A 12,025-nucleotide genomic window follows, 5' to 3' on the forward strand; every position below is an offset into this window, starting at 1 on the left:
GTTAAAAAAAATCTTAAAATTATTATTTACCGTAAAATTCTGTTTAAGTTTTAATAATTACTTTACTTTCTCTAGTATCCCTTTCCACCGTCCAAGATTCGTGTAATCTTCTTTCACTTAACATTTCATAAATGTAATATTTAATATTTTCAATGTTGTACCACATTCAAAGGTCACTAGAAACACCAATAATTTTTTTTCGGATAAATTAATGTAACAATTAAACACTCTCGAAAACTATAAAACTTATGTTTTATTTCCGTTCTGTGTACAAACTCTTCAAACTAGCAATCAATAAACTGAAAAACAGTGGTGGTAGGACAAAAAAGATACACAGTTGAGAAAAGTAACTTAAAAAAAGCAGTACCAATTTTCATTGAGAAATTCCTCTCTGAACAATTCCCATTATTCTAAAGAACCAGTTCCTTGACTCCAATTTAAATGGGAAAAACAAACACCAGATTCCAGAAAGAACCAGTGAAAGTAAGGGGAAGGTTCAAGGTTGCAGTGATGCTGAAGTTCAACAAGAAGCCAAATAAAAAAGACACATTAGTTAACCAGCCATGGGATGATTAGCTATATACTCAATAGCAAGATTACAAGAGTCAATTTTATCAGCTTCCTTGTCTGGGATCTCTAACTTGAACTCCTCTTCTAGAGCCATTACAATTTCCACATTGTCCAAGCTATCCAATCCCAGATCATTCTGGAAATGGACCTCTGGAGTTACCTGAGGACCACAACAAACAAACCACTAAATACAACACATTCTCATTCTTCAATATCAATCGTCAACATCTACACACACCAACCAACAACTAATTCATTATCTTGTTTTCTACACAAGATAATTGATTGTCATACAATGAAGTTCAGGCAAACTAGTCAACATTGTCGATAATCATGTTCTCGAAAATAGATTGTTGCGTGAAAACATACATTATCTGGCAGTTTTTTATTCTATTACCTATTTATTTCTTCTTTATTTTTCTCAAACCAAACAACCCCTACGATTCACTCAATTTCTCTCTTCTTATTTCCATCCACTGTAGAAGATGTTCTGAAAACAATTCTGATAGTTTCTGAAATGAAAAACAGTTTCTTTGAGTGGAAGAATACATAGATAGTTCATACTGTAAACCCTTAGTGGCATACTACAACATCCTTCATTTCATCAAGATGTAAAATGAAGAGTGGATTCACTGAGCAAAAGTGTAGTTGCTTCCAGCCCAGATTATCTAAAAGAGTACATGACAACCTTATTTTCATCTTTCTCTCATCTCCCACCAAGTGGGGTTTGAGGAAAGTGTATATCCATACACACAAAGCAAGTAAAGAGTCTTAATCGTTGATAAGAAAATCAACAAAATATTATTTATGTAAAAATGCATGATAATATAAACTGCTCTATACCGATTATTAGACTGCTTCATTTAACCATTATAAAGAACCAGTATGAAACTGGTGCAAAACTGGGTAAATTGGCAAAAAGACCAGTTCAACCTGTTTGCTTGAGATAGTTTTTTTTTACTTAAAAAGAATATTATGATGGTTAATAACCAAATATTATGATATATAATTATATTGATTTAATTTCTAAATGTAGTACTAGTTAGTGACTAATAGATATTATTAGTTATTCAATTTTAATGTTATTATGAGAACTAATATGTTTAAGTCTATTAAGGGGGAGAGAGTTACCTAGAACATGGATAAAAGCAAGCCAGGATAAAAGAGGAAAAACAGAGAAAAAAAAAATACATCAAAGACAGTCTTCCAGACTCCAGTCCATCACTCCTAGGCAAATCAAACTCATAATGCCTTAATAAAAATTAAAGCTTTTATCATTTTATTGTTCACCTTTTGCTCGGGAATGTGGGCTATGTAAACAATCAAAAAGGGGGGAACTCTACAAATCTTACTGAATTGTCAGAATCTTGTCACCTGAATCTTGTTATCAGAAATTATGCTTCATTAAAAGAATCTTGTCATCTGAATCAATATTTTGATGAAAAAATAAAATAAAATAACACAGAATCCAAATATCTTACTAGGTAAGGTCTGATACACACTACATAGAATACAATTCCCCCCATCCAACCCTTCCCCCACTTCATATGATAGGAGTCCTGTGCACCAGGACACCCATTTAGGAAGATATTGACAGAAATCATAATCAAATACAGTATAGAAGAAAGTTTGAGTTACACCATGCCCCAGTGCCATCTAGTTTTTTCTATAACATCAGTCTCAGTTGAATAATCAGCTGAAAACAATAACGGAATTTGCTCTTTTACATAAAAAAAAACCCTCACTAAATATTTGAAAAATTCCCCACTAGACCAGGCACTTCCCAGAAGGTCATTGAGCTAAATTCATAAACTTTGGGAAAACCCTTGGGCAAATCAATAGAACAGTGATTTCTGAATAGCATTTTTCGTACAAATTAAGATTACCAGCACTGACCATATGGTTACTGAACTAAATTTCCAGACTATGGAAAAACAGTCTCCCATAACACAACAAAGCACAAAAACAAATCAGATGGTTAAAGGAAATTCTCAAATTTTGAGAAGACCTTATGGGATCAATAAACAGAATAACGAATCGGAAAATCCATTCCGCATTTTCACACTAACTAAGATTACAAACACAACCCAGGTTATTACTGAGCTAAACTCGGGGAACATCAATAGGTTAAATCAGCATAATAACAATTTGAGATACATAATTTCATCATTTTCGCATTAACAAAGACAACAGAATGTAAACACCGCTTAAATAGTTATTGGTAAAAATTCTCATATTTCAGACGATGGAAGACCCTTAGAGCTAAATCAATCAGAATCCCCACTCACAATTTTAACGAGAATTAAGCACCCATACACCACCCAGATTGTAATCGACCTAAATTTCCAAACTTTGGGAAAACCCTTTTGCCCAAATCAATAAAAAAAAGAAACAGCGACATTCCTTCCTCGTTTTCAAAACACTGGGACAACCCATTTGGTGAAATCAGCAGATCACGATTCAGAATACCCATTTCCCATTTTGATTATTTGTCAATAACGATGCAACAAAGGATGGAAGAAATGAAAGCAGGGAAGGAAAAGAAGAGGAAAACCTTGGAAGGATCGACTTTGGGGAAATCTTTGACGACGGCGAGGACTCTTTGGATGACCTCCTCTTTGGAGAGATGATCGTCGCCGTGTGATGACATGGCACGCCATGGCTGAAGCTTTGGAGCGGCTTGGAGTGGCACACGAATGTGGCGGAGTACGGCTGCTCTCACTGCCATCTCTCTCTCTCCTTTCTTTTGCAAACAGGTGAAGTGAGTCTACCAAAAGCTTTTGTGTATTTTGGAGCAATCTAAATAACTAAACCCTCCACATTTTCTGATCACTTCCACACCTATTTTGCATAATATTAAAACAAATCCAAAATTAAATTATAATTTTGGTCCTTTTTCTAATTATCATATTTTATATTTTATAAACTTTTTCCCCTTCTCACACTTAATATAATTTTGTATTCAACAATTACACTTCATCCTGATTGTTAACATTCAAATACACTTAATTTTCAGTTTAATCCTTGAACTCGTATTTAAAAGAAAATGGTTTTGGCATATATCATGTTATTATATACAAATATCAACATCATCAGTATATAATATGTTATTTTAAATTTTTTAAAACTTATAAAAGATTAAAACAAATAAAAACTTAAAAGGTTTAAATTGGAGTTTAGTGGAAAGACTGTTTAAAACATTAATAATATTTTAAATTACAAGCAAACATATTTTAATGGAGAAATAATCTCATATTAGATCTATTTTTCTAGAACAACGACTCATTTATAGAATAAAATAAATATTATTAATTATTGTTTTTAAATTATCATTAATATCATAAGATGGATGTTAAAACTAGTAATCCAATTCCATCTAATTTGTTTGGATGAAAAAATATATATAGGTTAAAGTAAATTAGAGCTACATTGATATTTGTTTCAAAATCTAAATTTAATTATATATGGAATGGATGTGTCGTGGTTCTCTTACTCATATTTATAAAAAAAGTATTAATATTTTTAAAATTTAAATGTATAGTGTACTACCAAGCAAAATAGTTTGAACTAAATAATAATTATTAAACTAAAATTTTGCAGAGAAAACGTTGGAGTAATAATTATTGTATGTATGCTAAAATATATTGGTATTGTTGATAAACTTCCGACTATGTCCAATTTTATTTTTTATGTAAATTAAAATATATAATTTGGCGAGTGAAATGCCAATTAGATATTTTCAATATTTTATTTTATTTGCATCTTGGACTTAAATTTGAATATTTTAAAAATGTCAACAGTAAAAAATAACTCTATATTATATTAAACTGCTTCTTGTAAATATAATTTGAACATTAAAAGACATCAATTCATTACAAAATTGAAGGAATATATGATCTTAAAAGTTAATCTTATCTTACTGTATAAAGTAAATATTTATGCTATAAGTAGATTAGGAGATTTTGTTGGGTTTTACCTTACTAAGGAGGATCTTAATCTGTGTGCTCCTAACGTAAAACATGGTTTATAGTTGGATGATTCTGTTGCCACTCTCCAAAACGGCTCTTACTTGTCTTCATCGCTTCCACTATAACGTGCGGTTGAGACACATAAACCTTCGAATCGTATTCGATTCATTTCATGACAACTTACTCTCCCATCTCAGTCATTCATCATCACTGTGTTCCTTTTCTCTCTCTTAGCTTCTTCTCTCGTCGCCCCCAACCTTCTTCGCTGCTTCACATGGCGGGTAACTTTTTCTCCTTTTTTTCGATTCAAAGCCTTCTACTTTATAGAAAATAAGATTTGGGTTTTCCTTCAATCATGATTTTCTGTTATTGGTTCCATGCTCTTTCTTGATTCAGTCTTCAAGGCCAATGGGTATGCTGTTTTTTTTTTTGTTTTTAACATGTTTCCTGCCGTGTCTAAGTCTGATTGCTCCCAAATTTGTTGTCTTTTGTCTTTACCGGGGTTTATGTGTGATTGTGTATGTCTTTTGTTTTTAACATGTTTCCTGCAGTTTTGGTTGGCTTTGGTGTTTTTTTTTACACGTTTAGGAGGCTATTTTCTTAACTGTGATTTGCTAATTACTGATCTTGATGGAGAACATGGTTGACGCCAATGAGATGTTGAGATCCTCTGCCTGAGGAGAATTGGCCACCAAAATGATTTTAGTAGTGGTAGGGAAACTGAACCCATATCAAGGGAAAGATGAGAGTTTGTTAGAATTCTTTATCACTTGTTCTAGAAGATGGTAAAAACACTAAAAAGCAACTTCACTTTTCCTAAAACATGACATAAGAGCTTTGAGAAAGTAAAGGAAAAGAGAAAGAAGCTCGCGAGGAACCACTTGTCGTGGTAACTCGGGTTGCTGAATTTGCCGTTCAATTAATTAATACAAAGTTCCAAATTGCAAACTAATTTTATAATATCACTTAGAATTTGATTTTTAGTTGTGTCCAATGATGTTGTATAATCCATGCAATTGTATGTTCTTTTAATATCATGAAAATCTTTTGTGGATTAAGCTCGTGGTTGCTTTTATATGTATGGAAAAATTGATTAACTTTGTATTTATGGGTGTATATACTATAAAAGCATTCTTCCATGTGAATGAACATGTGAATACCCATATTCAACTACTAACGCATGTGCAGAGTGTTGATTGAGTTTAAATGGGATTGTCTTTTTCGCATTTACTTTTTATTGGATGTTGTTGCGGTTCTTTTAAAGTACTTAAAGAAAGCAGACTTTAATGTTGCTTAAAATTACAGATAGTGAAGAACCGATGATTGCACCTGGAACAATATCTGAATTAGCATTTAATAAATATAAGCGATGGCAATGGTGGTTTCTTGTGGCACTCTGCATAGGATTTCTTATTATAGGTCAATGTGCTGCTGTTATCCTTGGAAGATTTTATTATGATCAGGGTGGAAATAGTAAATGGATGGCTACTCTAGTTCAAACTGCTGCATTCCCACTCTTGTTCATTCCATTATATACAATTCCTGCACCTGCAGAGGCTTCTACTTCTGCTTCACCTTCCATCAAAATTATTCTTTTGATATATTTTGTTCTGGGAGTCTTAGTTGCTGCTGACAATATGATGTACTCCACTGGACTCTTGTACCTCTCGGCTTCTACATACGCACTGATTTGTGCATCACAATTAGCTTTTAATGCAGTTTTCTCATATTTTATCAATGCTCAAAAGTTCACAGTTTTGATTATAAACTCTACAGTGATTCTCACTTTGTCTGCTTCACTCCTTGCTGTTAACGAAGACTCAGAGGAACCATCTGGTCTTGCCAAGGGTAAGTACATTATTGGTTTCCTATGTACCCTTGGAGCTTCTGCATTGTACTCTCTTTTGCTTTCCCTCATGCAACTGACCTTTGAGAAGGTTCTGAAGAAGGAAACGTTTTCTGTTGTTTTGGAAATGCAAATCTACACGTCTCTAGTAGCCACTAGTGTTAGTGTCATAGGCCTATTTGCAAGTGGGGAAAGCCATACTTTGCATGGAGAAATGGAGGGTTTTGGGAAAGGACAGGTTGCTTATGTCATGACTTTGGTTTGGACAGCAGTAGCCTGGCAGGTATGCTCTGTTGGTGTTGTTGGCTTGATCTTCCTAGTATCTTCTCTCTACTCCAATGTTATAAGCACTGTCTCTTTAGCTGTTACTCCTATTGCTGCTGTTATAGTTTTTCATGATAAGATGAATGGTGTGAAGATAATTTCTATGCTTTTGGCTATCTGGGGTTTTGTCTCTTACATCTATCAGAACTATCTTGATGATTCAAAGGCAAGACATGCACAAGCTGTGGCTAGGTCTCAGAATGATACTGCTTGTTGAGAATATTCAATTTGGCCATATCTTTTTCTTTTCATGCTTTAATTCCTTCCTTTATAGCGTTTGCTAGCTTAGATTTTATTTTTCCTCATTCTCAGGAACGAGTGAGATAGTACAGTTAAGGAGGTTATTGCTTATTCTACAGATAATTGTTCTCTCATTTAAGAAATGAAATGTTACAGGTCTCAGAACTCTTGCAAGTCTCTGATCTTCTGAATCCAAATATCTTTTTATGAGTCAAATCTATTCAAAATTAGTTCCTTTTCTTTCTTTCTTTTTTGAGTTTTCTTTCTTAAGTTACTATGGTACTCATGCTTCTCAATATCATAGGCTACAACAAAGCTATTATTTGCATTAGCCTATTTCAACAACTTTCAACTCACTTCATGGGGGAAAATATAGGTACAAAACTTAAGCAGTTATTTAAGTTTTTTTTTTGGTTTTAAACTTTAATAATTAGAATTAAAGTTTCACTTAAGTATTTTGTGTAAATAGTATTTACAAGCATTTTAAAACTTACAGATAAATATTGAAGTAGAGTTGGTTCAATTTTAAATAAAATTCAACTAAAACAATTTCCATTAGGGTTTTTAAATAATATTAGTAATTGGTAAAGTTATACACACTTCTTACTTAGAAAAAATAAATGAAAATCAATAAAAGAAAAAAAAATGAAATTACTTGCTTGGGTCAGCTCAAAATAGATATAGGAGAGGGTAATTTCTATGTGCACCCTCGTAGTTTCTATATAGAGTTGGTTAAAAGACCAAATTACCTCATTTGTAACCATCACCCTTTGTCGTCACGTTTAGCTGTGTGTTGGGTTGTGTTATGGATAAACTTAAAAAATATATAATGCTTAAGTTCATTTTTTTTAATAAAGAAAACTTTTGAATTGTATAATTTTAAAAAAATTCATATAAAAAATATTGGTAGATCAGACAATCTAAAAGTTAAAAGAAAAATTCAAATTATAGAATCAGAAAGTTTTTTTTTTATGCAAAAAATGACTTTTAAATTGTATCTTTTAGAAGTTATTAAACATAAAATAGAAGGACAAAGTGTAAACTTTCATATTTATAGGTGCAGAAGAAAATTATGAGAGTGCACAAAAAAAAAGTGATGGGTCTTAATGAATAAGAGTTGGGTTTGGCCCAATTAGAATTATGTGTTGTTGCATTCTCTACCCCATGTTTTTAAACCTACAATCCCATATAACTAAAATTCCAATTTTATTCTTTTGAAATTTGTATTTCAAGTTGTACATTCCAGAACATATATTTTGTATTCCATAATTTAAAATATTTTTTTTATCTTTTATCTTTAATTGTAGATTTTAAAATATACTTCTTTTTATTTTATATTTTGAATTCTACATTTTATAATAAAAAAATTTGTATTTTGGGACATATTCATAAATACAAAAATATAAAATGCATCCTAGAGATGTATTACGATCTATAAATATATTACCTTAATAAAAAATATTCAAAAATACATAATCGAAATGCATTAATATATTTTAGATTATAAGTAATTTTAATTCCAGAAAAATATATCGAATTATACAATCAAAATATATAATATATTTTAAATTTTATATTCTAGAAAATATTTTCTAGATTCAGAAATACATATGTGACATTCAAAATATATTTTTAAAAGACTGTTTTATCATCTCACTCCATGGGGGTGCAGGTTTAAAAATGTGGGGGTGGAGAATGAAACATCCCAATTATGAAGTAGATCCATGAGTTGTCCAAATAAAAAAAAAGAGTTAGGTCCAATCTTGATTGCACATATGTGTAACATTAGTTGTCAAATGTTGACAACAAATGAAATTTGAATGCTGAATACACATTCTCATTCATTACATATATTTTTTAAGAAGGAAGATCTTAATTTGTGTGCTCCTAACTTAATGGTTTATGGTTAGATAATTCCAATCCAAACAATAATACCATTACAAAGTCAATACTCCTATTCAATAATTCTCATTATTCATATATCTTCAATTTTCACACATTCCATACATTAAAACCTCAACTTATAGAGAAATATATTAGTCATTGTGTAAAATATTATTATTATTTGTGGTAGTAAGTGTATAGGTAGAGTGTTGTGATAATAAGTGTATAGAAGAATAGTGTATGGGCAATAGGCATTTAAAAGGGTAGTCAAGAAATTAAAAAAGTGCTTAAATGGTTTAGGTCTACCCATGAACCTCATCAACATTGCAATTGTGCTTTCCATTTCAACACTTTCTAAATTGTGCGTTCCAATTCAACACTTTCAAGAGTGGTGTTGTGCATTTTAATTCATCACCACAAACACAACATTTCACATTCAATCCACCTCACTTATTCACTTGCATTTCAAGTGGGGACCACACTCTCATCACCTATTCACTTACACTTCAAGTGGGGGACCACACCCTCGTCATTACCAAAGTGCTTAAATGGTTTAGGTCCACCCATGAACCTTATCAACATTGCAATTGTACATTCCACTTCAACACTTTCAAAATTGTGCGTTCCAATTCAACACTTTCAAGAGTGGTGTTGTGCATTCCAATTCATCACCACAAACACAACATTTCACATTCAATTCACCTCACCTATTCACTTGCATTTCAAGTGGGACCACACCCTCATCACCTATTCACTTACACTTCAAGTGAGGACCACACCCTCATCATTACCAAAATGGTTTGAGTCAAAGTTGCAAATTCACTACATCTTGTTGCACTTAAAGTCTATCTCTTAACAATAAGAGTTAAGTTTATCTCAATAATAAAAATTTTCACACTTTTCTATGAAGTTTTTTTTTTCTAAAAAAGTTATATTGATGTGGATTGGTGGAAGCCAACAATAAACTAGTTCTTTATTGAAAAATGATAGAATGACAACCTTTGTTCCACTATACAACCTCCTTTCTATGCTTAAAATTTCAAATTTTACATTAAATGATAAAAATACCATTTTTTATATCATTAATAAGGAGTTGTATAATGGAGCAAAATGTCATCATATCATTGGTCTTCTTTATTTAACCTATTCTAATCAAGAGAAAAAAAATAAGTACTTGTTATCTCTCTTAACTTCTTTTCTCGTGGCCCCCCAACTTTCATCGCTGCTTCTCAACAACATGGTGGGTAACTCTTTCTCTTTTTTTCGATTCAAAGCCTCCTACTTGATAGAAAATAAGATTTGGGTTTTCCTTCAATCGTGATTTTCTGTTATTGGTTCCATGCTCTCTCTTTCTTCATTGAGTCTTCAAGGCCAAGCCTAACTCAACCCCATAAAACCGGCTTAATGGAGTGAGGTTTGCACCCACTTATATATTATTAAAGGCTCTAATCTCTAGTCGATGTGGGATCTCCAACACACATCCCTCACGCCGAGACTGCCAACTCGTGCGTGGGACTATATATTTTGGGTGGTCCGATAGCGGGTGGCACGATAGGTCCAACACAAACACTCGCTAGGATAGACTCGAAATGGTTCTGATACCATATTAAAGAAAGAGTGGACTTTAAGTCTAACTCAACCCCATAAAACCGGCTCAATGGAGTGAGGTTTGCACCCACTTATATATTATTAAAGGTTCTAATCTCTAGTCGATGTGGGATCTCCAACAACTACCTTCGATAGAAAAGAAAAGCTCCATCAAGAGCTATGGAGGAAGCAGCAGTGAAGAGGAAGAAAAAAAACTGATATCAACTCAACACTTGTCGTGGTAACTCAGGGTTGCTGAATTTTCCGTTCAATTAATTAATACAAAGTTCCAAATTGCAAACTAATTCTATAATATCACTTCGAATTTGATTTTTAATTGTGTCCAATGATATTGTATAATCCATGCAGTTGATCTCAGCTAGTGAAATGAGGTTAGTGACAATGTTTTCAAATTATAGAATCCGAAAGTTTTTTTTTATGCACACAATGACTTTTAAATTGTATCTTTTAGAAGTTATTAAACATAAAATAGAAGGGCAAAGTGTAAACTTTCATATTTATAGGTGCAGAAGAAAATTATGAGAGTGCAAAAAGAAATTAAGTGATGGGTGTTAATGAATAAGAGTTGGGTTTGGCCCAATGAGTTGCATAAGGTTAGAATTATGTGGTGTTGCATTCTCTACCCCATGTTTTTAAACCTACAATCCCATATAACTAAAATTCCAATTTTATTCTTTTGAAATTTGTATTTTAAGTTGTACATTCCAGAATATATATTTTGTATTCCATAATTTAAAATATTTTTTTTATCTTTTATTTTTAATTGTAGATTTTAAAATATAACTTTTATCACGTGCTCAACTCAACGTGTTGTTTTGTCAATTTACACAAAATCATCCGAGTAATGTTTGTAGGAAAAATATCATTTATCGTTATTTCTAAATTTACATTTTTAAAAGAAAAACAATAACTAAAAATAACATTTTTGTTCTCTTTTAAATGAAAAACTTTAATATCGATTATTTTTGTTTATTATTCATTAACATATTTCTTTTAAAAAGCCTTACATTTGTTTAATCTTCTCCTTTACCCTCTTTCATATTAGTCTTGCACTTTTTCAATGCCTGGTAAGTTGTAATAAATATTTAAAAAAAAAGTTTTTTCATGTCAAAATACATTATTAGTATGATATTAAATCACATTTTTCTTAAAAAATCCAAATGTAATTTAAGAAAGAGCATCTATCATTAATTAATTTAAATTGCAACATCTATTATGATATTTTTTATATATTTATTATCTTTAAATAAAAGAAGATATTAATAAATAATTGTAACAAAACTTTGTTGCCAAAGCATAAATATCCTATAAAATGTACGTGTGAGTAGAGCAAAACAGTAGTCTACTAATCGGATAATTATTAGGTAAATATTCATAATATATATATATATATATATATATATATATATTCATACATCAGTTATATGATTTTAAATCTTAAAAAAATATGTATATTAAATATTATGTGTGATTATATGATTATTACATAATCGGAAAGATTTATCTGATTTTATTATTGCACGCGTATAAGTTAAATGTAATTAAAATATAATATAATATTATTTCTTTCTTTTTTTCTTTGCTC

General features: G+C 31.3%; 2 protein-coding genes across 4 annotated transcripts; one reads left to right on the plus strand and one right to left on the minus strand.

Annotated features, from left to right (window-relative positions):
- Positions 1 to 351: 351 nt before the first annotated feature.
- Positions 352 to 3,406, minus strand: MTACP-1 (mitochondrial acyl carrier protein 1). The gene is made up of 2 exons (XM_068633480.1): positions 3,125 to 3,406; positions 352 to 730 (listed from the first exon to the last, which is right to left on the minus strand). Exons 1-2 carry the CDS (start codon positions 3,296 to 3,298, stop codon positions 554 to 556), a joined length of 351 nt encoding a protein of 116 aa, XP_068489581.1. The 5' UTR covers positions 3,299 to 3,406; the 3' UTR covers positions 352 to 553.
- A 1,138-nt stretch (positions 3,407 to 4,544) lies between these two features.
- On the plus strand, positions 4,545 to 7,194 carry LOC137827226 (putative purine permease 11). 3 transcript variants are annotated; one of them, XM_068633481.2, is made up of 2 exons: positions 4,545 to 4,819; positions 5,844 to 7,194. In XM_068633481.2, the coding sequence occupies exons 1-2, from the start codon at positions 4,711 to 4,713 to the stop codon at positions 6,923 to 6,925; spliced, it is 1,191 nt and encodes a 396-aa protein (XP_068489582.1). In that variant the 5' UTR covers positions 4,545 to 4,710; the 3' UTR covers positions 6,926 to 7,194. The 3 variants fall into 3 exon arrangements, with proteins under 3 accessions (XP_068489582.1, XP_090149869.1, XP_090149870.1); XM_090293743.1 differs by having other exon boundaries at positions 4,574 to 4,819; positions 6,315 to 7,194; XM_090293744.1 differs by lacking the exon at positions 4,545 to 4,819 and adding an exon at positions 4,932 to 4,950 and having other exon boundaries at positions 5,844 to 7,164.
- The last annotated feature ends 4,831 nt before the right edge of the window (positions 7,195 to 12,025 follow it).

Source organism: Phaseolus vulgaris, chromosome 8 (assembly GCF_051622355.1).
Source record: "Phaseolus vulgaris cultivar YP4 chromosome 8, ASM5162235v1, whole genome shotgun sequence".
Taxonomy (NCBI): domain Eukaryota; kingdom Viridiplantae; phylum Streptophyta; class Magnoliopsida; order Fabales; family Fabaceae; genus Phaseolus; species Phaseolus vulgaris.